This window comes from Nyctereutes procyonoides, unplaced genomic scaffold (assembly GCF_905146905.1).
Source record: "Nyctereutes procyonoides isolate TBG_1078 unplaced genomic scaffold, NYPRO_anot_genome, whole genome shotgun sequence".
NCBI classification, from domain to species: domain Eukaryota; kingdom Metazoa; phylum Chordata; class Mammalia; order Carnivora; family Canidae; genus Nyctereutes; species Nyctereutes procyonoides.
The window spans coordinates 2703853-2729633 of NW_026575020.1; the positions used below are offsets into that span (position 1 = coordinate 2703853).

The 25781-nt window shown below is 46.4% G+C and overlaps 3 protein-coding genes across 3 annotated transcripts in view; 2 read left to right on the forward strand and 1 right to left on the reverse strand.

The window, feature by feature from the left end:
* Positions 1 to 2106, forward strand: part of ZNF385C (zinc finger protein 385C) — a 52474-nt gene extending 50368 nt beyond the window's left edge. The window contains exons 8-9 of the mRNA XM_055332943.1: positions 65 to 175; positions 685 to 2106. Coding sequence (XP_055188918.1) covers positions 65 to 175; positions 685 to 921 — 348 coding nt within the window. The 3' untranslated portion in view covers positions 922 to 2106. The remainder of the gene's footprint in view (positions 1 to 64; positions 176 to 684) is intronic.
* A 141-nt stretch (positions 2107 to 2247) lies between these two features.
* NKIRAS2 (NFKB inhibitor interacting Ras like 2) lies at positions 2248 to 6348 on the reverse strand. The gene is made up of 4 exons (XM_055332944.1): positions 6238 to 6348; positions 5165 to 5272; positions 4517 to 4758; positions 2248 to 3704 (listed from the first exon to the last, which is right to left on the reverse strand). The coding sequence occupies exons 2-4, from the start codon at positions 5256 to 5258 to the stop codon at positions 3465 to 3467; spliced, it is 576 nt and encodes a 191-aa protein (XP_055188919.1). The 5' UTR covers positions 5259 to 5272; positions 6238 to 6348; the 3' UTR covers positions 2248 to 3464.
* A 2154-nt stretch (positions 6349 to 8502) lies between these two features.
* The window catches only part of DNAJC7 (DnaJ heat shock protein family (Hsp40) member C7), a 30422-nt gene continuing 13143 nt past the window's right edge, over positions 8503 to 25781 (forward strand). Inside the window, exons 1-5 of the mRNA XM_055317645.1 lie at positions 8503 to 9173; positions 21741 to 21829; positions 23331 to 23455; positions 23834 to 23947; positions 24656 to 24730. Coding sequence (XP_055173620.1) covers positions 9097 to 9173; positions 21741 to 21829; positions 23331 to 23455; positions 23834 to 23947; positions 24656 to 24730 — 480 coding nt within the window. The 5' untranslated portion in view covers positions 8503 to 9096. The remainder of the gene's footprint in view (positions 9174 to 21740; positions 21830 to 23330; positions 23456 to 23833; positions 23948 to 24655; positions 24731 to 25781) is intronic.

The window sequence follows — 25781 nt, forward strand, 5'->3', positions numbered from 1 at the left end:
AACAGTAGTTTCGGGATCCTTGGGGTTCCTCATCCTGTTGCCAGTCTGTCTATCTGTCCATTAGCACCTGAGCAGCAGGAGGCACAAAGACCGCCTGGCTGGGAAGCCCCCCAAGCCCTCCAGCCAGCACAGCAAGCTGCAGAAGCATGCAGCGCTGGCTGTGAGTATCCTCAAGGTATCTGTCTCCAGGCAATAGGGCTGGGCCCCTGGGTCAGGAGGGGAGAGGGTGGGCCAGAAGGGCATGCTGGGGAGATTGAGGGGGGAAGGGGGGTGGGGCAGGAAGGCAGGAAGGCAGCCACTCCCTCCCCCAAGGCTGCCTGGGCCCAGGAAGAGCTGGGGGGGGGGTGGTTGGCCATCTTGGGATCTGCCCAGAGGAATTTCCGGGGTGGGGGTGGGGGGGTGGGCTGAGATAGTAATCTCAAGGTCAAGAGCAAGGGGTGGGCGTGCATCCCCTAGAGACCATCTCTGCCCCCCCACTCCCCATAGCCTCCTTCCTCTGGGCAGGAAGACAGGTGGTGGAGAAAGCCCTTTGGAATGAGTGTTTGGGGGTGGGAAGGGAGGATTTAGGTTTGGAACCCTAAAAGGCACGTCTTTCCTGCAGCAGAAAGCCCAAGGATGGAGCCCTGGGAGGGATGGGACTTTCCTGGGTCAGACCATGTCCATTCCTCTTTCTCCTCTCTACAGTCGAAACTGGCCTTGCAGAAGCAACTCACCAAGACGCTAGCAGCCCGCTTCCTGCCCAGCCCGATCCCTGCTGCGGCCGCAGCCATCTGTGCCCTGCCAGGGCCCCTGGCCCTCCGGCCTGCCCCCACAGCAGCCACCACACTCTTCCCAGCTCCCATCCTGGGCCCGGCTCTGTTCCGTACCCCAGCAGGAGCCGTCCGCCCTGCCACAGGGCCCATCGTCTTTGCCCCCTACTAGGCTTCTGAGGAGGCCAGGACTCATTTCCCAGCGGTCACTGTCCTGGCTCTACTTCCCCAGATGCCTCAGTTTCCTCCATCCCCCAAGAGACTGCCTTGTACAGCCTAGGACTTCCTGCCCAATCTAGGAAGAGCTAGGCTAGTTTCAAGGGCACCTGCCCTTTACACAGTCTGGACTAGGGATTCCACTACTACCCTCCTGGCCCAAGGACCTTCTATCCCCACCCTTCTCAGGCTAGTGCTGGGCTCCCCTGCATTGCCCAGACTGATTTATGGGAACAAACTGAGAAATCCCAGAGATCTATGCAAAACCCTAACCCCAGCCCCATGGTGCTCTCATTTCCCCATCTTGAGACTTATACTCCCATGGCCAGAGGCCCTAGGAATATTACCTTTGAGCCTGGGGACAAGTCTGTGGAGGCCCTCCCCATTCACTGGATTCTCTGGAGAATCATTGGAGGTGGCAGATGGGGTCTCAAGCTGGAGAGGGTTCAAGGCTATTTGGACAAGGTGACCCCAGGGGAGTAGAAGACCGTGGAGGAGAAAGGGAGCAGTTTTAGTGGGGGCAAAGGCAAGGTGGGGCTGGGGCTGAAAGCTTTTTGGGTTCCTTTGCTGACAAGATGGGGTAGGAGAGAGGTAGGTGGGGTGATTTCTCTGGCTGGGCCCAGTTTTAACAGGGGTGATCAACCCCACACAAGCTCTCCTCTCAGCCTTTCATTGATTCCTGGTGAACCCCAGGTGGGTGGGAGGGCACACTAGGTCTCCCTCAGACTCTGGACACAACTAACACCAACCCCCCTGCCAGGGCTCCCAAAGAGCTTTCCCTCCAGCTCCTCACCCCAAACTGGTCCCTAACACTAAATCCAGCTTTGCCTCCTTGCAAGCAGCACCCAGCTCCCTCACTGTGAAGCTGAGTGTTGGGATCCAGGCTGACATACTCTCAAGACCCATTTTCATGCTGTCAAAGTTAACATTACAACCTCCGTCCCACCCCCCAGCACTGCTCCTTCACCCCACAATATGGGACTTTGCCAGTATCCACCTGTATCTTTTCTTTTTTTAGAGATTTCCAAGGGAGGACAGGAAGGGGGGAGGGGAGGGAAACTTTTTGATAACAGTTGTGGTTTTATTTGTGTCCAACGCATCAATAAATGAGTTCAAGCCCGAGCCTGTCTATGCCCTATTTTGACTCGCCCAGCCCTGGGCTGCCTGCCCTGCTCACCTCTCCCATTTTGGGGAGAAGGGGCGGGTACTAGAGGTCACCTGGCTCTAGTGTCTCATCTACGCTGGGTGTGCACATTAGAAGCATGAAGTGGACACGGGAAGCTGTGGGTGACAAGCTCACTTTATAGCATGTTGAAAGTGTAACCACCCTTCTGAGCCCCGACAGATCTGTCAGCTCTGAGAAGCTGCTACTGGTTTGCCTTGTTCTGTTCAGGCATCTGAGGTAAGGAAAGGCTAGAGGAGCACCGTGTCCAGCCTTCACCATGGCAGCAGGCATAGAAACACAGGTAATTTATAAATAGAAGTCCACCTATTAGCTGAAAACAACCACAGGAAGGGGTGAAGACCAGGCCCCACCAGTATGAGGTCCACTGATCGGACACTGGGCGGGCACTCCTGCCCCCTGGTGGTTGTGGGGAGCAGTGTCTCAGCCTCCAGCGCCCGTAGGCATAGCACCTTGAAGAGGGAGAAGCGGAGGGAACAGGAACAGCCAGCCCAAAGCTGCAGGCAGGATCAAATCAGAGGGCTGGAGAGGATCCAGAGAGATCCGGTTTAAACAACTCCCATCACATTACAGATGAGAAAACTGAAACCCAGAGAGGGGGAAAGGCCTTGCAGGGTCCCAAAGCCAGCGGGTGAAGCCCAGCCATCATTCCATCCCATCTCGCCAATGAGGGGGCCAAGGGCTGTGTGCTCCCTGAGCAGGAAGAGGAAGTAAAACAACTGGGAGGTTGGGGGTGGGGAAGAGTTAAAGCCAAAAATTACACTTCCCAGGAGGCTGGCTTCTTCCAGCCAAGGAGAGGACAGAAGATCAGGGTGTTGGAGTTGGACACCAGCACGCATACACATGCGCATGTGTACATATCTACACGCACATACGTGATGCCCGGACACCTTTCTCTGGAGTCCAGGCTGGTGCCATAAGTGTGAGTGTGTGAGGCTGTGTCTGTCTGTCACTGGCCAGGAAGCCCACAAGTGGGGGACCCCTGTGATAGGAACCAGAGACTGTACTGGGCACTTCTGCAGGGCAGCTCTGCTTCCTATCCAGGGCAGGTGGTAGGGGACATTGATCCACAACTGCCCCAGATGGCAGCAGGGTTGGTAACATGAAAGCTGGAAGGGAGGGAGGATTTGGGGGCACTAGCCTAGATTATCGGCACTTCCCAGAGTTGGGAGGGAACAAAAAGTGACCTGAGCCTGGGACAGCCCAGCTGCCTGGCCTGGGAAGGATAGCTTGCCTAACCCCACCCCTGGAGAATATCTTCCAGAGCCCCAGAAGCCAGAATGAGGCTGGGAAGGTGGAGAAGGGATGGCAGCTCTTCAGCCATCCAAGGAGCCGCTGCCCTTGTTCTTGCGGCTGAGAGGGAAAGCAGACTTGCTCTGAGGTTGGGTCATCTTGCTGGCCAGGTAGACGAAGGGCTCCAGCAGAGAGCGGCGGTCGGCCACAGACACCTCCCACAGCTTCACCTTCTCGGACTTGGCCCAGTGCTGAGCCACGTCTGGGTCTACACGCCGCTGCTCCTGTAGGTCACACTTGTTGCCAAGGACCACGATGGTGACCTAGGGAAGAGGGACAGAGTAGAGGCCTGAGGATGCACCACGGACCTTGGGTTTCGGTTGATCCCTGGCAACTACCTAGGAGTCCTAAGAGAAGGGGAAGTCTGAACGGTTAATGTTTCACATCTTTCTATGTTAGAAACAATGACTGGGGAGAGGGAGGTGATTGCTTTGTCCTCTCCTACCTCTGTTTAAATTCTGGCCTCCATCTGGCCGTCCCTTCAGGAGTTCCCTTACAAGCCCTGTATCACCTATGCCTGCTCATTACTAACAATCAGTCTGTTAACTGGTGAAGGAGCAGCCCCCAAATGCCGGCAGCTTAAAGGGGGATTTGGGAACCAAAGAGCCTTCACAGCTAAGAGCAAGGAATCATCATAAAGAAAGATTAGTGGGGGCTTCTGGGGTTGGGTCAGGAACCTCTCTGGTGGGATCCCTGGGTGGCGCAGCGGTTTAGCGCCTGCCTTTGGCCCAGGGCGTGATCCTGGAGACCCGGGATTGAATCCCACGTCGGGCTCCCGGTGCATGGAGCCTGCTTCTCCTTCTGCCTGTGTCTCTGCCTCTCTCTCTCTTTGTGTCACTATCATAAATAAATAAAAATTAAAAAAAAAAAAAAAAGGAACCTCTCTGGTTAAGCTGCTTCAACACATGGCCACCTCCAGGAGGAAGACAGCCTCTAGTGGCCTCCATCCACCTCTAGCCCCTACCCCACCTCCTGGGATATGAATGAAAAACAGAGTCATGCCAGGCTCCCCAAAACCAGCCCAAGGCCCACTCCATCTCATCACTAGTGTCCTCCCCGATCCCCTCCCACGCACCTCCTTCTTGTCCTTGGACTTGTCGATCTCCTTCTTGAGGAGCTCCACACGCTGAAAGGACTCTCGGCTGTCCGTACTGTAGACCAGGACATAGCCATCAGTGCAGGAGAAGCAGTGCCGGGGCAGCTCAGCCCCATCTCGGAGCCCCCGGGTGTCGTAGAAACGCACTTGCTCCCTCACCCCCCGGTCGGTCTCAATGGAGCCCACATAGATGTCTTCCTGGGTCTCAATCATCTCAGAACCTGGGACAAAATGAAGAGAAAACTTGTTTGCAGAGAGATGGAAAATGGGATACCTGAGTGTAACAGCCTTACCAGACAGGGATGGAAAGGAATGTGTGGCTGAGGAGAGAGAGGGCCAGGAATTGACAACAGGCCGGCACGACTAGATGACTTGGGAGGAACAGACATTAATCTCATGTTAATCCCGTGCTAAGCAAAAGTGTGACTTGAGACCTTTCCCTCCCTATGTCAAACACTGGGTTTCCTCTCTCCGGATTTCAACATGCTAGGGTTGGGGTCATTATGCAGATTTCACTCTTTGTTGTACAACAGCCACCACCACCAGCTTTTAGCCTTTTCATGTTGTGATCGCATCCTACTTATTCTTCATGTCTTGCACTGTGCTGTGACCCCCAACAACACTCACCTACTACATGGTTCCCATACAGAAGCTGCTCCAGGATGGAAGTTTTGCCCACAGATGCTTGGCCACACACGACCACCTTGCAGCTCTTCCCCATGCTTAGCCTTCGGCCTTGAAAGACAGGAGCACAATGTATGAGGTGGGATGAAAACAGAGGGCTAAATACACAGCCTTAGGGATTCAGCAGTCTGTCCCCCACTCTGGTCAGGGCGTATTGGAATGATGCGTCTATGTCCTGCTCCTGGACAGTGAGCTATACTTTATGCACCTTTGTCATAGCCAGTACATGGCCAGTAACTGGCTCACGGCAGGTTCTTGGTAAATGCCACAAAGGTGGGCGGGGGGGGGGGGGAGACAGTTTCTGGTTTAAAGGAATCACTGTCCACTTCCCTTCTGTGCACAGGATGTGGAGGACCAGTTGCTGAAGGGAGCTCTGGCTCAGCTTCCTGTCTTGAAGCAGGACTCCACGGAGAAATAAGCAGGAATGCTGTTTTGGGTGCATCTGTCTTAAGCCACTCTTCGAGGAGACTGAGCAAATAAGGAGGGTACTTTGCTTTCCTGTATGACTTATCTGGACCACAATTAATTCCCTCTAATTCCCAGTCAAGTCCGTGGCTAAGATAAAGAACATCGCACAAGAAAAGAGTGGGGGGAAAAAAAAAACTAAGGGGAAAAAGGCTTCGGAGAGGAAAAATCTGTGTCTGCCCTTGAACCGACAAGCCCGGAGGAGGAGGCTCAGACTCAGAAATCCCTTCTCCGGAGAGGTCCCAGACAGAGATCTCGTCCGAGGCATTCCCAACACAGGCTTCCCAGGAGGAACCCCTGACCTCGACTGCCCCGGGGAGCAGATACAGATGTGGTGTCTCAGACACTTCTCGAGAAAACTCCGGATACAGACCCCTCCTCCCTCCTCGGGATCCTACATCCTGGGCCCTGCCACTACGGGATACCCCCGGGAGAGACTGCCAGAGGCGCTTCGGCCACCGATTGCCCTCGAGGGGGGCCCCCCCGGGGGATCGGAGGCAGGGACCCGCCTCCTAAGGCAGTCCGGACGCGGCGGCCTCCCCGCTCCGTACCTCCCGGAGCCCTCGCAGCTCCCGGGCCGGGCCCCTCCAGGCGCACCGGGACCAGGGAGGGGCAGCACAGCCACAAGCGCTCGGCGGCTCCCAGGTCCTTCCAGGCTCCGACTGGCCCCGCCCCCCAGCTTCCGTCCGGCAGGACCAATTCCGGCGGCGGCCAGCCGGGGACGGGCACACAGCGCCCCCACAGGCCGGCGGGGAGAATGACGGCACCTGGGCTGCTGTGCACCTGAGCGCACCTGAGCTCCCTGGACGCGGGGTGGCCCGTGTCTCTGATGCCCAAATGTTCTTTTTCTAAAGGCTGCCATAGTGCAGCAGCACTTCTTTTATTCAATCGCTTATTAGTCAGATGTCTTCGGAGCACCTACTCTGATCAGGCATAAAACCACATACTGAGAAAAATGGACGAATTAGACAGGGTACCTGCTCATTAGAACGTCACCGTCTAGAGGAGCTAGACATCTAAACCAACAATTACAGGGCAGCACGGTGAGAATTATTATGGAAGTGCTATGGGAGCACAGCAAGGGGCATTTAACTTCAGGGACAGCGGGCATCACAGAAAACTTCCTGGAGGACGTTATGTCAGCTTTGAGATTTGAACGGTGTGGAAGAAAAGAGTGGAGGAAACTGGCAAAAAAAAAAAAAAATCATGGCATTTTCTGGAACTACAAGTATTTGGGGAGTCAATATTGATGGTGGAAAGGAGGCAAATAACCAAAGACTGGGTATGGTAGGTCAAGTTCAAACTGTATCCTTTTTTTAAAAAAAATTTTATTTACTCATTCACGAGAGACACAGAGAGAGGCAGAGACACAGGCAGAGGGATAAGCAGGATCCATGCAGGAAACCCAACGCGGGACTCGTTCCCGGGTCTCCAGGATCATGCCCTGGGCCGAAGGTGGCGCTAAACCGCTGAGCCACCAGGGCTGCCCTCAAACTGTATCCTAACAGCAGTGGAAAGCCACTGATAGATTTTATGCCAATGAAGTGACATGATCAGTTTTTGCTTTTAAGAAAGTCCTTGACAAAAAAAGAAAGAAAGAAAGAAAGAAAGAAAGAAAGAAAGAAAGTAAGTCATTGACAGAAGAGTGAAAGAGAGAGAGATGAGACTGGGGGCCAGTTGGGAGACTATATGGAGAAATATAGGAGAATCAACAAGACTTGGTGATAATTTGGGAATCAGGAGTGAGAAAGAAGGCATTTATGGAGTCTCCTATCTTTCTCATTGGGTGACCAGTTGAATGGTGAATCAATTTGACAAGATAAGGAATTCAGGAAAAGAGAATCAAGCATAGCATTTGTTTTTTCCTTTGTCGAAGAGTGGGGAGAGAACTACAAGTTCAACTTCAATATGTTATGTCTCCAGGATTTGTGAAACACCCAAGAGATCCAGTAGCTAGTTGGATATACAGATCTAGAAATTACAACTGAGAAATCCAGGCTGGAAATATCAACAGAGTTGAGGGTCATCTACAGCTAAAATTAAAGCTATGAGAGTAAATGAGTTGGTTTAGATGCAAAGAACACAGTGGGAAGATGGTCTAAAGACAAGTTGGCAAATCCTGCAGTAAACCGCAGACTGTGAGCCATTGGTTGACAGGGCAGGTGGTCTTTGAGTCTGTGCCCTCCCAACCTAGCACAAAGTAGGCACTTTGGAGAGGCTAGTGAATGATTGGCTGGATGAATGACTTCTCTCTTCCCACCCACTGAGCCTCTCTCATCCTTCCTTACCCGGTGGTGGGTGTGGCTTCTGCTCTCTTAGCTCTGTGATAGGAAGACCTAAGAAGCCTACTAAGAATGGCACATGCTATGGAAGAATGGAGAAAAGGAGTCGATCCTTTTTTTTTTAAATTCACTTGCTCCCTTATTTTAGTTCCCCTTAACTTTTTTAACCTCAAACTCCCCCAATTTAACCTCAGAAAGCCCCAGTTTAGTCAAACTCCACAAATACTGTCGGTTTGGGTGAGGGAGGTACTACAAAGACTAGGCTGTGTCCTTGCCCTCTCTGAGTTCCCAGTCCAGACTGCAGTCGGCAAGACAAGCGTGCTGAGCAGGGTATTTCTATAAAGAGTGAGAGACCTGGGGACACTATGGAGCAGGGACCTCACCCTGCGAGCTGCCTTATAAACTCCAGGGCAGGGTCGGGGGCGCCGTGCCACCCTCCCTAGGCTTAATGCTGAGATGGCACTCCTAGGCAGCTGACATGAAAGCAGCCTCATAAAAGGCTCAGCGTCATTAGGGTGATGAACCAGTTGTTGCTTGGAGATCCAGAGGGGATGAAAGGCGCGGGGTGAAGACGCCCTGCGTTCCCCTGGCTTGGTTGGGCAGGGCTTCCAAGGGCCGATGAAAGCTGAGGGAACTGGGCTCAAAGTGTGTCTTCCTGCCTTTCCCGGGAGGAAGCTGCGGACACACTCCGAGGTCGAGAAGGTAGTAGTGGGGGAACCTTTCCCTCCAGGGTCCTGGGTCATCGAGTCCTCAACCCAACTCAGACTCTCCTGAACCTTAACTGGAGACGCTCTAGGATCGGAAGTTGCTATGGCAACGAAGCTCTCAGCATACTGAGAAGAGCTCAGGCCTAGAGAGGCGCCAACCTCCTCTACCCCCCACTTCCGACCCACGGATAAAGTGGCGCCCCCTACGCACAGGAACCGTTCCTGGGCCCCCGCCCCGGCGCGGAGACCACCGTGGACGTCCGGGGGCGGGAGGCCGCTCTGGCCCCAAGCGGAGCCTCTCGCTGGTAGACGGGCCCGAGGGAGCCCCTCTGGGCGCAGCGCCGCTGAGCTGCTCGATGCTCCAGCCGGAAGTGCTCTTCACCGCCTGCCTCCCACCCGCCTCTCTGGTCCCGGCGGTAAGATGGCGGCTGCCGCGGAGTGCGATGTGGTAATGGCGGCGACCGAGCCAGAGCTGCTCGACGACGAGGAAGCGAAGAGGTAACCGGGTAGCAGGGTAGTGGAAGGCGCGAGCTTCAGCTCCTTGACTCCGGGAAACCGGTCCCTGCCATGATGCAGCCCCCGCTGAGGCGATGCCCCGCCCTCCGCGACCCCCCTCCCCCGCCATCTGAGACCCCCTGAAGGGGCGCTCCCGGAGGTCGGCCCTCCCCTCCTGCTTCCGCCTGGCTGGGGAGCTGAGGCACGGCCTCGTTCTCTGGCAGAGAGGAACGTCGCCCTTACGGTAGAGGCCGGGTGTTGGGAGTCTCAGGGATCTGTTGTGAGGTGGGGGAGGCTGCGCGGCGACTATGACGACTTCCTCGCATCGCCCCCGACCCCCGCCTTCCCTGGTTGACTTCTGTGCATTGTTGTCTGTCGGCACTTTGCATCTCCCAAGCCCGTGTTCTCCTTACTCCCTGGTCTCCTCAGCCCCGTTCCTCAGTGATAGGCCCCAGTGACCACTAGCCTAGGTCCGAGTGTGGCTCCCTTATTGACCTGGGGGTCCCCTCCCCGTACCCCAGAAGTCGGAGCTGGGAGAGAAAGAAGGAAGAGTGGGGGCCTTGTCTCGTGCTCTACACGTCAGACTCCTGCCCTTGCGTCCTTCCGGAGTGAGATCCTCATTCTTCCGAGGACTGCTCTTTCTTAGGTTGAACAGAGAGGAGGGCAACTGCTTGGGCGCTGTTGGCACCGCTGGGCAGCCGCAGTGGCTCGAGATTGCCAGTCCGGACTAGCCAAGGGAGCTGCTGAGTGAGTGCTTTTCGAGAACACTCTGGATTCTGGCTACAGCTAGGGCAGGTTCCTGGAAGTGGGTTGGAACACAGTTGTGGGTAGTCCTACTTGTCCTAATGCTGGAGGGAGAATTCACGAAAACGTCCGGAAGCCTGGAGGCCTTTCCTTAGAGAGAGGCTGCATCCCCCTGCCCCCTCAGTCTGTTTTCCTCCTCTTTCATACCTTTGTACTTTTAAACCCGGTATGGGTGGCTTCAGTCTGGCTTCATGAGGTCTGAAGCCAGGATTCTAAGAATTTTTTACTATCCGAGTTAGAAATACAGGAGGTACTCAGGATGACTTAATAGTTGTCAAGTTTCAGGGTTGTTTACTACAGCCTGTGTCCCAAGATGTGTCCCTGATGTGGAGAACTGAGAAGCTTGACAAAGTGTGCAGTAAGTCCCCAGGATAATCAGAGAAAGCGGGCATACCAGAGTCTAGTCTCTCAGGGTTCTTAGTTTTGAGTTTTCACCTTATACCCTAGTTCTTCTCAGGGGTTTAGGATTAAGCGTCATTAGCATCCTTAAGGAACTACAAAATGGGAAACAAAGCTCCTCCCCTCTCTCTCACACAGTTTACGTTAATTGCAAGGATTTACTTGGTATTGTAAAGAGTTCAGTGGGACTTTTTCTGTGTGTGTTATAAATAGGGACTTGGGCTATATGTAATAATTTGAAAAAAGCCTTCTCCTACTTAGTGTAGATCTCGGACTGCCCCTGATTGGGGTTTTACTTCAGAGCCCTCTATCTAAAGCAGGTCCTTCTCTAAAAAACAAACACAGTCTCATAAAATTATAGTAAATGAACTTGAAGATATATTAAGAAATGCAAAAATAGGTGATGCTGTAACATAACCACATGACACAAAAACGTGATATTGGTTGCAGTACAGCGGAATAAGAAGGGGTGTTGACTTAAGCTAACTGCCTCGTTTCATGGAATTTAAGATGTCAATTTAAGATGGTTGTAAAATGCAGTTTTATCTACCGCTGAGAAAATATACTGTAAATTTAACTATGAAAAACTACATTCTTGCTAAATAGGCATATACGTAATACGTATTTATATTGATCTCTTTTAGATATGATAGAACATAGATACTTATACACCACTTATGTGAGCAAATCAAAAGGAAAATACAGTGAAATTTAAAAAACCACAGTTTGACTTTCTGGCATATAAGGCATCCATAGGAGAGTAGAGACTAGGCTCTGTTAGTAAGAAAAAGCCTCGTTTATGTATGGTTTTCCAATGCTGAAAATGGAGTGACAATCTAGAAGTGTTGGAGGAAGGTGGTTTTACATTTTTCATATATCCTGGAATCCTGTGTAGCCACAACAGAGGGCTAGGATAGGGACATCCCTTACAGATGCCCTTTAGTCATTTGGCCAAGTTTGTGTCTCTTGTTACAGTCCTACTACAGTTTACTTGGGGACACGGGTGTTGATGAGTCTCTGGGGTTGTTTTTGTGAAGTCTAGCAAGGAGTCCTTCCTTCCTAGCATCTTGGCTCAAGGGCATGCTGCTGCTGCTGCTAAATTGTTACAGTCCCACAGGGGACAAAGTGAGAGGAGCTTTCAAGACTTGGGGCCTCATAGTTGCAGCATTTTAAATGACTGCATGTTTTATTTCATTAGCTTCAGTGTCTCTAGAGAGAAAAGAAATGAATTTCAATTTTTTCTTGCCCATCACTTTGACAAAGTTCTTTTTCCCCCATAGCAGCTGAGAGGCTAAAATAAAAAATGTATTAGTTGGCACTCCAAAATAGATCAGGGTTCTGAACATGAAGGTTTATTTCTTTTTGCTCACCAGAACAGAGAAAGCTACTTGGAGTGTCCCAGAGCTAAATTTCAGGGGTTTTACAATTCAGCTAATTTAATTTAATTTCAAGCCTTAACACTTTCCTGGAAAGTTGCTGATTGCTTTATCTGATATATGAATACTTGTCTCTAGTGAAGGCCCTCTGGTCACATTTCCTCGACTGGGGAGGTGTCCGTAGGTAGTCTTTATTATGGTAAAATTGAAGTATTTCAAGTTGCTCCAAGTTGCTCATCGATAGAAGAAGCATTCTCTGTCTCAGCATGAATCCGTGAATCCGGACTGGACAATAGGGTCTAAAGGAACCAACGGAAGCCTGAAGCCATAGATTTAGGAGATAGAACATCCTTATCTGATTCCTTGATCTGATAACCTCTGTATCTGTTTTCATGGTGGACTCAAGGAAGACCATTAGGTCCTTTCTTTTTTTTTTTTTAATTTATTTATTTATGATGGTCACAGAGAGAGAGAGAGAGGCAGAGACACAGGCAGAGGGAGAAGCAGGCTCCATGCACCGGGAGCCCGATGTGGGATTCGATCCTGGGTCTCCAGGATCGCGCCCTGAGCCACAGGCAGGCGCCAAACCGCTGCGCCACCCAGGGATCCCCCATTAGGTCCTTTCTTAGTATCTAGGTATGGTAAACTCTGTAGAGTTTGCTTTTTATTTTTCTATTCATGTTGTTGGTGGGAAGTGCTGAACCCTGAATCCATATCCCAGGATATGCTGCAGTTGTTTATTTTACTACAGCTTCCTGGGACATTTTGGAGTTCATGGGCATAACTGAAGAGCTTGTGGGGATGCCTCTCCCAGCTCTCCTTTGTCACTCTGTTTTAAATTCTTAGGTATTTGTCTCTCTAAACTTTCTCTTGAAGTTCCAGGGCAGGCAGCTAGACATTTCAGTAAGCCCACAAGCTAAATGGTATTTTATCTTTTTTTTTTTTTTTAAGATTTTATTTATTCACAAGAGACACAGAGGCAGAGATATATAGGCAGAGGGAGAAGCAGGCTTCCTGTGATCCCGGGATCTGAGAATCATGACCTGAGCTGAAGGCAGATGCTCAACCACTGAGCCACCCAGGTGCCCTGGGATATTATCTTTGATCTTAAATCCAAGTCCGTGAAAACACCGCTCTCATCCTGTATTTTCATTTTGGTATACTTTTAAGTGTGGGGTCAGAGGGGAAGAAATGGGAGGTGGGACAAATAAGTCATGGTTGGGACGCCTGGGTGGCTCAGCAGTTTAGCGCCTGCCTTTGGCTCGGGGCATGATCCTGAGGTTGTAGGATCGAGTCCCACATCTGGCTTCCTGCATGGAGCCTCCTTCTCCCTCTGCCCGTGTCTCTGCTTCTCTGTGTGTCTCTCGTGAATAAATAAAATCTTTAAAAAAATAATAAGTCATGGTTAAGAAGGGATAAAGCTAGGAATACAGGATCCTGAATACCAGGATTGAACCTGATTACCTAATTGATTAATTGAACCTTTTTTTTTTCTTTTTAAAGATTTTACTTATTCATTCATGAGAGACACAGAGAGAGAGGCAGAGACACAGGCAGAGGAAGAAACAGGCTCCATGCAAGAAGCCCGACAAGGGACTCGATCCCGGGACTCCAGGATCACACCCTGGACTGAAGGCGGCGCTAAACCGCTGAGCCACCAGGGCTGCCCTGAACTTGATATTAACAAGTAGCAAAATTATTAAATCAAGGGCGCTTGGCTGGCTCAGTCGATAGAGCATACAACCCTTGATCTTGGGTTTGTGAATTTGAGCCCCATTTTAGTGTAGAGATTACTTAAAAATAAAACCTTTTTAAAAAATTGTTAAATCATAACTGGAGCTAAGGTAAAGTATAGAGGAAGGGTCTCTCTGCCCTTGCTGCTTTAATTTGGGTGCAAATACTAACCAGAACCAGAAACCAACCAAGTTGAATGGCAGTTGCTCTCAAGTCTAGGCCATTCCCAACGACCAGAAATCTGATTGGCTTAAAACCCAAGCTTATTGAACATTCTAGCCAATCAGGGATGAGTGTAGTCATTGAAGCTAGTATTTTAAAAGTTTTAAAAAGCTGAGTACTGGGCACTTGCCTTTGGTTTTTTTCTCTAGGACTTTAGAAGATTGGAGAACAATGGTCAGCGGCTGCCTAGGTGCCTTGTGGTCTGATGCACAGTCCCTCTGAGAGCCCATATCTCCCTTACTCCATTAATGTTTGGTCCCTTTTCTCCAGTGCTGAGTGATGTGGAAGTTACTTAGAGGTCGTTCCAGGTATTCTTTTAAACTGTCTGAATTTCAACAGTAAAAGCAGGATTCATCGTGCAGATTACCCCAATGTCTGTTCATTTTATTGGGTTGACAGGTTTTTTTCCTTCCCTATCTAAATCAGAATAGCAGTTTCTGTGTTTTATCCCACTATTGGCAAGGATATGGGTGGTTGAGGCTTTTGAGAATGAAAATATGAAGAGAGGGATCCCTGGGTGGCGCAGCGGTTTGGCGCCTGCCTTTGGCCCAGGGCGCGATCCTGGAGACCCAGGATCGAATCCCACGTCGGGCTCCCGGTGCATGGAGCCTGCTTCTCCCTCTGCCTGTGTCTCTGCCTGTGTCTCTGCCTCTCTCTCTCTCTCTCTCTCTCTCTCTCTCTCTCTGACTATCATAAATAAAGAAAAATTAAAGAAAAAAGAAAATATGAAGATAACTTTCAAAGGCTAATTCTGACATCTAATATTCTCTTGTCATGTTACTTAAAATTTTTGTGGGGAGGCCAAATTGTCAGATAAGCAAAGTATTAACCTTCTCTTCTGATTCTTTTATTAGGCTTTTGAGGAGGGTATGTGAGGAAGCAACATTTTTCTTATTCTTGGGGAGTTTCTGTCCTAAGAGTTCTTCCTCTGGCAGTTTGCCCTGAGATAGTCAACCACCTGTTAAAGTAAGGAATCAAGAGAACTTTATTTTACTTACTTATTTATTTATTGAGAACTTTAGCAGCAACATACCAGGTGACAATCTAGACTTCCCACTCTGGTTCCCCCCCTCCACTCCCACCTCTTCCCCAAAACTCAAAGCAGTCTTTTTCTTAATTATTTTCTTAGTTCTAGATTTTTGTTGGATGCTAATGTCCCTATGAGGATATTAGGAGAGCTCACAGAATGAGGAACCATGGGATAGAAAATGGTGGGTTTTGGGGTATGTTATGGAAACAAGCCTCTGGCTGTTGGTGAAAGGCCAATGACTTATGTCCTCAGAGTGGCTTCTCAGAAGCAGCTTTATGGTTGGGTCCCCTTTTCTGTGGAGTAAAGATTAAGTAGATGCCACAGATTGTGACACCTCTCATTTAAGGAACTAGCATCAATTTATTATGATTGAGTCAGCTATTTCATGTGAACATCTTTCTGAGTGCAATAATTTCTGTCTGGGTCAATTGATTAGTTGGTTGCTTCCCCCCCCACTAAATAAGACATTGCCAGCTCCAGTGTGTTGCCTGGTGTCCTTCCCTGCTCGAGCAGTAGAGAGTGCTATTGCCTTGTATAGACTGTAACTCCTTTTGGTCCCTTCTGGCTCTGCCCCTGTTGAGGCTTTCCCCTGAATGTCTAGAAAGAGAACAATTTGAACTGGTATGTTAATGAGTTATCTTCATCTCCTCCCCTCTTTTTGGGGAGAAGGGTGGGTATTTGTGCATTGAAGTGTAAGCAGAAGCACTTTATTCTAAAGCAAATTGGGTAAAAGAAACTGGGTAGCCCACTTTTACCATCTGGTAGCAATTAGAGAGCCCATCCTCTGTTTTCTCTGGACCATTTTTTTTTTTTAAGATTTTATTTATTTATTCATGAGAGACACACAGAGAGGCAGAGACACAGGCGGTGGGAGAAGCAGGCTCCATGCAGGGGGCCCGAGGTGGGACTCCATCCGGGGTCTCCAGGATCATGCCCTGGGCCAAAGGCAGGTGCTAAACCCCTGAGCCACCCGGGCTGCCCTTCTCTGGACCATTTTGAAGCCTTTATTCATACCCAGCATATATACCTTGCATTCAGGAAGCACTGAATCCGTGAGATTGCTCCACCTATCTCTATAAAACTTGTCATTTCATCCCTAGGCTAGTTAGAAAAGAAAGAAAGAATAATATGCATTTGGTAAGATGGAATAAAAGGCTCCTGGGCTCCTTTTACTTTATTCCCTCATGGAGGTCAGAAAGAGTACAACTTGAAACAGGCCCTGTGACGTGCCTTTGGGGACAAGAGGTCTCAGATTGTGGGAAGGAGGAAGGAATTTCACTCTGAGACTGGCTAAGATCCCATAAATTCTAAAGGGTGGAGGATATTTCTAGATCAACGAACAACTAGTAAACTTGACTGAATAAAAGAAAGGGGCGAACAAGCACAGAGTGAAGGTGACATTTTAAAAGTTAGGATGCATAAGGAATATTTGACTCAGGGGCAGTATAAAGTGTTGTTAATAGATAGCTTCTTCTAAGATTCTTCCTGCCAATAAAAGTCTCCCAAATCAAAGGCCCTGAAACATTACTGTGCTCTAACCAAAGAAATCATCTTGTCCTAAGTTGTATTTTTAGCAGTTAGATTTTTCTGTCATATCAGGAGTAGCAGAATACATCAAGAAAATGCAAAAAAGAAGATCTCATCCAAGCTTCTGCATCCCCTTTGATTTAAACTATTATTCGTGGCTATTAGAAGAGCTAAACTTTATTAAAGATATATTATTCTAGGCAAATACTTGAAATAAGTAAAAGCAGTCAGTTAAGTTTTTGTCATACAAAAATATCAGCGTATCCTAGGTTGCAGATGTTATAGAATAGTGAACTGTGCTGGTCTTTATTTTTATGCACAGAGGTAACTAAATCTTTAAGTGAGGGGTGCCTGGGTGATTGAGTCAGTTAAGTGGCTGCCTTCAGCTCAGGTCATAATCCTAGGACTCTGAAATAGAGCCTGATGGAGCAGGGAGCCTGCTTCTCCCTTTCCCTCTGGCTGCTGCTCCCCTGCTTGTGTATGCACATTCTCTCTCAAATAAATAAATAAATATCTTTTAAAAAATAAATCCTAAAATGATACTGTACAAGTGATGAAGGATCTCATCTCTATTTTAATAATTCACAAATACATGAAATGTGAAGCATTTCCAAAGAGAATCCACTTATATTTGAGGGTGTTTTAAAAACTACCATCCTATGAATCCTGCATTAATGAAAGCTGATGAGTAAAATTCGCTCTTTCATTGCTAAGATAGATTAGTTGGCCTAAGGCGAAGAGCTTGCTTAACATTCAACTTAGAAGTATTTAAAGAGAAAATGGAGATTTTTATAGGGCATCTAATTTGGGTCATGTTGCAATGTCAACTGCGGTGTTTTAATGTATGTTTAATTTAGCTGTGCTGTAAATGTGTAGAGTTGACTGGCGATCATAAGCCCATGTTGTCTGAACTGATCACGTGATGCTGAGCCCTGCTAAGACCTGTGTAATACCAAATGATTCCCTTGGCACTGTTCATTGGAGTAATTAGCATCTGTGAAGAATGAGTGCTACTTTGGAGGAGAGAATATAACTGCATGATCAGAGGATATACAGATTTTTAACATGTGTAGTGTAGAAGAGCAGGTGCCAGGCTATAGTTTTGATTGATGAGGTTATTTCTGAAAAATATAGGAATATATTTTAAAATAGCAAAGCCGACCAAGAGTGGTATGTAGTTTCCTTACACGTATCTGTGAGAAGGCCACCCAGGCCCTCCACTGATCCTGCTGTGGTGGACCCTCCCCCCCATACCTCCTGAGAGGATAGAAGTTTTTTGTTTTTTGTTTTTAAGATTTTATTTATTTATTCATGAGAGACACACAGAGAGAGGCACAGACACAGGCAGAGGAGGAAGCAGGCTCCATGCAGGGAGCCAGACATGGGACTTGATCCCGGGTCTCCAGGACCACACCCTGGGGTGAAGGCAGCGCTAAACCGCTGAGCCACATGCGCTGCCCAAGATAGAAGTTTTTGAAAATCTTTCAGTAGCTCTTTTCACAGGAATTTGTGAAAATTCAAGTGAAAGGACTGGTTTGGTGGAGGATTGAATCTTTCCCGGCATCTCGTGGTGAATCAGAGGTGAAGCTTATTCTGCTTAGAGGTTGGGTGGAAAACTAGATAAATTAGTTTTTAATCTAAAAACCTTGACGCTGGTTAACAGGATCTAGTGGGGAGAAAACCCAGGACTGTGAAGTTGGGGAGCCTGTGTGGTGGCCTTGGGTGCCTCACTGGCTCTTTGTTGAAAGACTTGTAATAGTATCACCATAACCACTTCAGGATGCCCAGATCTTCCCCAGGAATGCCTTTGAAAATCTGAAAAAGGACTAGAGATGTAGTGTAGCTATTAATAGCTCCTGCAGGTCAGTTTATGGCCGTGTCTATATTTTGATGTGGCATTATATTTCAGGGATTAGTCTGAATTTTATATTGTGTCCATAGAAATAATCTGTAGTGTAATTTAGTCCCTTTTGGACTTCTTTCCTCTTTTTGATTGGTCCAGGTGAACCTAATTAATCCTAATCCTTCCTTTCTCGGTGCTGACGTGTTTGGTAGGTACATGTTATAACTTCACTTGGTTATCAAATCAGTGATCCTGGCGGTGAGTGGAGTGACAGATACCAGCACCAGGCTGTCCTCGATTCCAGTGTTAACCAGCTCTTCTCCTTCTTTTCCAGTCCCACGCCTTTGACATCTCATCCTTCAGTCCCTTTGCTGTAAAGGCAACTTGAACAAGCTTCAGCCCTTTCTCAGACTCCCAGGGCAGGACTTGAATGGATTTGACCCTGGAATTGTTCCTGATGCAGCCTTGTTCAGTTCTTGCTGCTGCCATGCTGGATTCCAAAGATCCACTTTTTCCTCGGCTGGTCTCACTGGGTCAGGCCCATTGGTTAAAGCTTGTCTCGTATTTGGTGGGGAAGTTCAAAATGAAGGAGGGGACTCCACTCTGAGAGTTGGACCTGGAGGCAAGAAATAAGCATTCAGCCTAAATGCACTAAGTGCCTATTGTTTAGGCAGCTGTTAATCAACCATGTTTCTATGAAAATAAGTCCTTTTCATGAGGCAGTTGTGTGGGAATAGCTAATTCTGGCCTGATGCTGTGCAGTGTGAGGTTAAAAACATGGTAACTTGTCACAACACAATTCTTCTTGTTCTTTCTGCTGTGGGCTGACTCTACATTACTCGCTTTGTTTGCTCTAGAATGGAATCTACTCACCATTTACTAAAATGAAATGCATTTCTTGGGGGAGGCAAAGTCCAGTTCACTAGGTCTTGCGTCTTAAAGAGAAAGGAGCCCTGCTCTCTCTGTGACTAATTGTTAGGAATGTCATTTAGCTTGTTTAAATCTAGATTGCAGTTCTGGAGTTGGATTTTATATGCTAGGGCTATTTTATGTCTTAGTTTGAAGAAATACACATTCATTGCCCATGTCTTGTTCCCAGCAGGACAGATTAATTTTTTAAGTTTTAAGAAATAGATCCAGATGACGGGATCCCTGGGTGGCGCAGCGGTTTGGCGCCTGCCTTTGGCCCAGGGCGCGATTCTGGAGACCCGGGATCGAGTCCCACGTCGGGCTCCCGGTGCATGGAGCCTGTTTCTCCCTCTGCCTGTGTCTCTGCCTCTTTCTCTCTCTCTGTGTGACTATCATAACATAAATAAAAATTAAAAAAAAAAAAAAAAGAAAGAAATAGATCCAGATGAGCATTGGAGAGAAAGTTTAGCATAGTAGATGGTCCATAAGCTTTGGAATCTGATAGGTGTGGATTGACATCCTGACCTTGGGCCGGTTTTTTATCTCTGCTCCTTATTTTACTTCTCTGAGCTATAGGAATAATGAAACACCTGGTAGGAAGATAACGTATGGAAGTACCAGGCTTCAGTAATCATTTCTTACTTTCTACAGCCCATGCAGAATTCCCTTGCCTCCAGGGAAGTTTGTGTTTCAGGAAAGAAAGGGCACTTTTCTGTAGCTCTACAGATTATTTCACCTTTGCTTAACCAGCCTTATACTACTAATATGGTGTCTAAGTGTCTGGATACCTTTGGTTTTCTTTAAGCATTTGTGTATTCTTAGCCACTAGGCAGCTGAAAGGAAGACTACATCTTTTCACATACATTGTGAGCCTAATGTTTCCTTTGAATTTACCACTCTGTTTTTTTCACAGCAATTTGACTCAGCTTCTGACATCCAGTGTTGGGGAAGCCCTTTCTTCAGATCTCTTGGCATATCTGCTCTTAAAGGATAGGCTCCTCATAGTTCTTAGAATGCTTTGCTTAATTTAGAGTTATAGGATGGTGTACACCGTGCAGAAAGATTGCAATTGGTCCTATAAATCTTGCATTTGGGGGATCCTTTTTGAGGACTTTTAATAGCAAATGGCCTCTTTACAGCCTTGTGCCAGTTGGTGTAATAAAATTATTCAAATAAATTCATGTCCATCACAGTTCAGAGCTGTCAACATTTATAGATCATTCCCATTTTCCTTCTCCTTTCTTCTAGCAGCCTTTTCATGTTAGTAGGGCTTGCCAGGACAGTGCTGGAGAAGAATGGAAAGGGAGATCACCTCAATAAAAGGAGGGCAGCTTTGCCATTCTGTAGTTTAAAATACGTAAGTAAATAAATCACAAATCCTCCCATTGCCGAGATGCATAGAATCAAGCTGTAAACTCCCATTACCATCACCATGGTTAAAAACTGGTACTTTTGTCTCTATTTCCCTTGAACTGGGTTCTTTTTTGGATGTGTAGAGGAAAAGAAAAAGATTCTTTCTTATAACAAAAATGCTAAGATATGTTGCAGAAATCATTTGGGTAAAGAATTATCTTTGTCACTCATTAGAATGTTGGTCATTCTATTTCTTATAACAAAAATGCTAAGATATGTTGCAGAAATCATTTGGGTGAAGAATTATCTTTGTCACTCATTAGAATGATTGTTGGTCATTGGAATGATTTGGGGTATCTTTGGTAGGGGGTTACCAGTTCTTTTAAAACATTGTTGGTCATGTCTTATTCGATTCTAGTTCCTTGATCTGGAATATAATTCTCACTTACATAACATTGTTCCTTTTGGAAAATACACTTTGTCTGGTGGCACAGCTTCAAAAAAGGATCTTGGAGTAGGGTAGAAATTCTGATATTATCCACTTGGTGGTTATACAAGGTACTATAGGAATGGTAGAGGGGGCAATAAGTACCCATGTAGATGTGATGGGCAGAGAGAACATCAGTAGAGGGGTATTTCTTAGAGCATGGCTCTGGCAGGCTGTACCTCATATGTTCCTGTTACCCAAGTTCTTGATCTCTGCTCTCATTGAACTCTGTCCTCCATCTTAAACACCAGTATGCTATGCTTTTAACTCCTTTGCCACCTGCTTCTGCTCTGCTTGTCCTTTCAGTGACAAATGCATTAGCCAGTTTTCAAGAGAATAAATCATTAGAACTCTAAGGATGTGACCCATTTCACGTTAAGAAGTCATTGCCCCTGAATGGAATGATCTGTAACTGATTTTTTTATGTTTGCTAAAGAAGCAGCAATTGTGACACAGTGGGAAGGAAATACATATAAAAATTCAGGGGCACCTGGCTGACTCAGTTGGAGAAGCATGCAACTCTTGATCTTGGGGTCATGAGTTTGAGCCCCATGCTGGGTGTAGAGACTACTTAAAAAAATAAATAAAGTTAAAAAAAATTCAGTCTCTGAGAGATGATCTAAATTTGCTTACTGTATGGAATATAACTATAGGCGGGAATAGCGAGGAAAAGGCATGCAACATGAGAGAGGTTTTTTTGATTTAGCTTGAATATATCTGAGTGACAAAAACAAATAGCATTGAACAAACCTATAAATTCCTTCAAGCATTGCACTAACTTTCAGCTCAATATGCCTGGGGCTCTAGACCAAAAATTGCTCCTGTGAGATTACAGAGGTTATTCCCTGTGTATAATAACATGCTCCTCTTTCTGTTTCCTTTTCAGGGAAGCAGAGTCTTTCAAGGAACAAGGAAATGCATACTATGCCAAGAAAGATTACAATGAAGCTTATAATTATTATACAAAAGCCATAGGTGAGAACTACTGCTTATGCTGAAGAGAAATTTGCTAAATACTATTCTGAGTAGCACCTTTCAAAGAAGTAGCCTTTGGCTTGTGGGTTCATAACTTACTGTGTGAACTCTTTTGGACTTCATGAGGATGATTTTTCCTAGCTCAGATGGGTAGTTCTTCATTTGACAAAGACAGTTTAAGAAGTTCTAGATATAATGGCAAAAAGATACGTACCTAAATGCATCTCAGCCATTTCCAGTTCATTTAACTATGTTAGAAAATGGCCCTTGTAGATATTATCAAGTCTTAACTACTTCCATGCTCCACCTGCCCACATATTTTATTTTATTTATTTATTTTTAAAAGATTTTATTTATTTATCCATGAGAGACACAGAGAGAGAAGCAGAGACATAGTCAGAGGGAGAAGCAGGCTCCATGCAGGGAGCCTGATGTGGGACTCGATCCCGTGTTTCCAGGATCACGACATGAGCCAAAGGCAGATGTTTTAACTGCTGAGCCACCCAGGTGTCCCATGCCCACATATTTTAATCCCATGTCAGCATGTTCCTTACCTAACTTGCTTACAAACTCTCCACCCCTAATTCAACAAATATAAATTCATTTTCATCTCTTATTATATACAATATAATTCATTAAGAAGATGAATATGCGGGGCAGCCTCAGTGGCTCAGCAGTTTAGCGCTGCTTTCAGCCCAGGGCGCGATCCTGGAGACCTGGGATCGAGCCCCACATCGGGCTCCCTGCATGGAAACTGCTACTCCCTCTGCCTGTGTCTTTGCCACCCCCCCCCCCCCCCTCGTCTCTCTCAGGAATAAATAAATAAAATCTTTAAAAAAAAAAAAAAAAGATGAATATGCTGACCCATCCCCTCTAAGGGATAATCAGTACACTTTAAAGCTAAGTGTAAATTATTTTTAAGTAACTTTTATTTTTTTAATTGGTCATACCATTGCTTCTGTCCATTTGCACAGGTAGTCAAAAATTTGGCCATTGCATTTTAAAGAGAGTATGTTAGCATTCCTATTATAGTTTGATTGCCAAGTTCTGAGGGGAGATAACCCCTGAGAACTTCTGTCCATTTGCACAGGTAGTCAAAAATTTGGCCATTGCATTTTATTTTATTTTATTTTTTTTAAATTTTTATTTATTTATGATAGTTACACACACACACACAGAGAGAGAGAGAGAGGCAGAGACATAGGCAGAGGGAGAAGCAGGCTCCATGCACCAGGAGCCCGATGTGGGATTCGATCCTGGGTCTCCAGGATCGCGCCCTGGGCCAAAGGCAGGCGCCAAACCGCTGCGCCACCCAGGGATCCCGGCCATTGCATTTTAAAGAGAGTATGTTAGCATTCCTATTCTAGTTTGATTGCCTAGTTCTGAGGGGAGATGACCCCTGAGTTTTTGAAGCACTGACCCATGCCAAGCTTTATTTTACTTTATTTAATAAATATTTGTTTATTTACATGCTAAGCTTTATTTTCTGCCCTTCCTGTAGATATGTGTCCTAAAAATGCTAGCTACTATGGGAATCGAGCAGCCACTTTGATGATGCTCGGAAAATTCCGGGAAGCTCTTGGAGATGCACAGCAGTCAGTGAGGTTGGATGACAGTTTTGTCCGGGTACGTAATGCAACCATCTGGGGAGGACAGATTGCTGCAGTTGAGTTCCTCTAGCCCAGGACTTCTCAGTCTTAACACTGTAGACATTTGGGACCAGATAATTCTTTGTTGTGGAGAGCTATCCTGTGCATTATATGATGTTTAGCAGCATCTCTTTAACTGCAGGTATAAGTAGCTCCCCTTTCTCTCCAGTTGTGACAACCAAACATATCTAACATTGCTAACTGTCCCATGGAGGCTGGAATCTCTCCTGGGTGAGAACCACTGCCCTGGCCACTTTCATCCCATGTTGGTTTTGTGTGGGTATTTGTTACTGCTGTTGATTACTCTCTACTTGGCAGTCATGCTTCTTTTCTTCCCTCTTTGCATTTCTTCTAGGGACATCTACGAGAGGGCAAATGCCACCTATCTCTAGGGAATGCCATGGCAGCATGTCGTAGTTTCCAGAGAGCCCTAGAATTGGATCACAAAAATGCTCAGGCGCAACAGGAGGTATGGTTCTGATCTTGTCTGTATCGAAAGAGGCAGTGTGGTATAGTGACCTGAAAGTCAGAACTTTTAACAGAGCTAAAAAACAACAAAAAAACCACCTGAGAGCTAGTCTCACTTCTGACTTTGCCACACCTGGGTAACTGTAGATGAATCTCACTGTCTGAGCCTCAGTTTCTTACATGTAGACAGTGTTTTGAATATTTTTATTTATAGCTTCAGAAATCTATGAAATGGAGGGTTTCTGAGATAGCTGGGGAGTGGGCAGATGCTGCAAAGAACTGACTTGAGTACGTTCAAATCCTCATTACATCAGTAGCAGCCAAAATGTATTTTAGTTCCATCTCCATATAGACCCAGTTTACCTTTGGATGCATTTTAGTGAGAATCTGGAAATTCTCAGTCTCATTTGACAATGTCATGCCTTTGTTTTATGTCTATCAGGGCACGACTCTGGTATTCCTGACTTGAAATTCAAACTAATGGTACAGGTGGGGCTTTAGCCTGTCTGTTGTTAGGAGTCTTGGCTGCATTGTCACCGACTTGATTTGTGAAGTATGTGGTTCTGATTTTCTTGAACTCCTAATTCATCAAAGCCTTGATTTTTTTTTTTTTTTTTTTTTGGTGGTTGTTTATTTTTTTATGTATTTAATTTTGTGGTTGAAACTACAACGTCATTAAAACATTCCCTTATCTGATTTTCTGGTATAGTTCAAGAATGCTAATGCAGTCATAGAATATGAGAAAATAGCAGAAACGGATTTTGAGAAGCGAGATTTTCGGAAGGTAAAGTACCACTATGGGGAAGTCTCCTCTACAGTTTATCACAAGGCTGTGCATGCGTGTGTGTGTGGTGTGCATACACGTGCGTAGTATGGTACGGAAGATCCAGAATAATAAATTACCCCTTCAGTTTGGCTTTGCCTTTTTCTTTCTCTCTCTTTTTTTTTTAAAAAAAAGACTATTTTTTAAGAACAGGTTCACAGCAAAATTAAGAGGATAGGGCAGAGAGTTCTCATAATCCTGTCCCCACACATGCATAGCCTACCCCATTATCAACATTCCCCACCAGAGACAAATCTGTTAAAGTCACATTTTTGACAGTTATGAATAGAGCTGCTGTAAACATCTGTGTCCAGGTTTTTGTGTGGGCATAAGTTTTCACCTCTTTGGGTTAAATATGAAGGAGTGCAATCGCTGGATCATGTGGTAAAAGTATGTTAAGTTTTGCAAGACACCCATCAAAACAGCTGTACCATTTTGCATTCCTGCCAGCAATGAATGAGAGTTCTCTTGCTCCACATCATCAACAGCATGCGTTCATTCATTCATTCATTTATTTTGCTAAGGTACTTACTTCTTAATTATATTTGGCTTTATGATAAAAAGTGAGTTTAATTGAGTTTGTTCCTGTGTTTGATACAGTAGCCTAAAAGTACGCTGGTTAGTAGAAGAAACACTAGTTGGAATAAAATATTAGGTTTGGATAATCCATTTTAACTTGAATAATGGGAGCTAGCTTTAATTCCTGTTTTATGTGAACTAGATGCAGGTCTAAATAAAAAATAGAGGCTCCTTTTAGATTTTTGAACAGTGTATGTAACCTGTCGTCCCACCATTTTGATGTTAGGCCTTTCTGTGAAAGCACACTATTCTTTTGGAGCTATGTGATAGTGAAATTTACATTCCAAAGGGGTTAACCTATCTGAAAACTTGGGAGAGGTATAAAAGTTCTAGATAATCTTTCTAGATCTAGTTTATAGTGGTTATACCTCATCCGTATAATCCTTAATTCCCTCCTTTAATTGCTATTTGGAAGTAGCTTTCATTTGTGTTT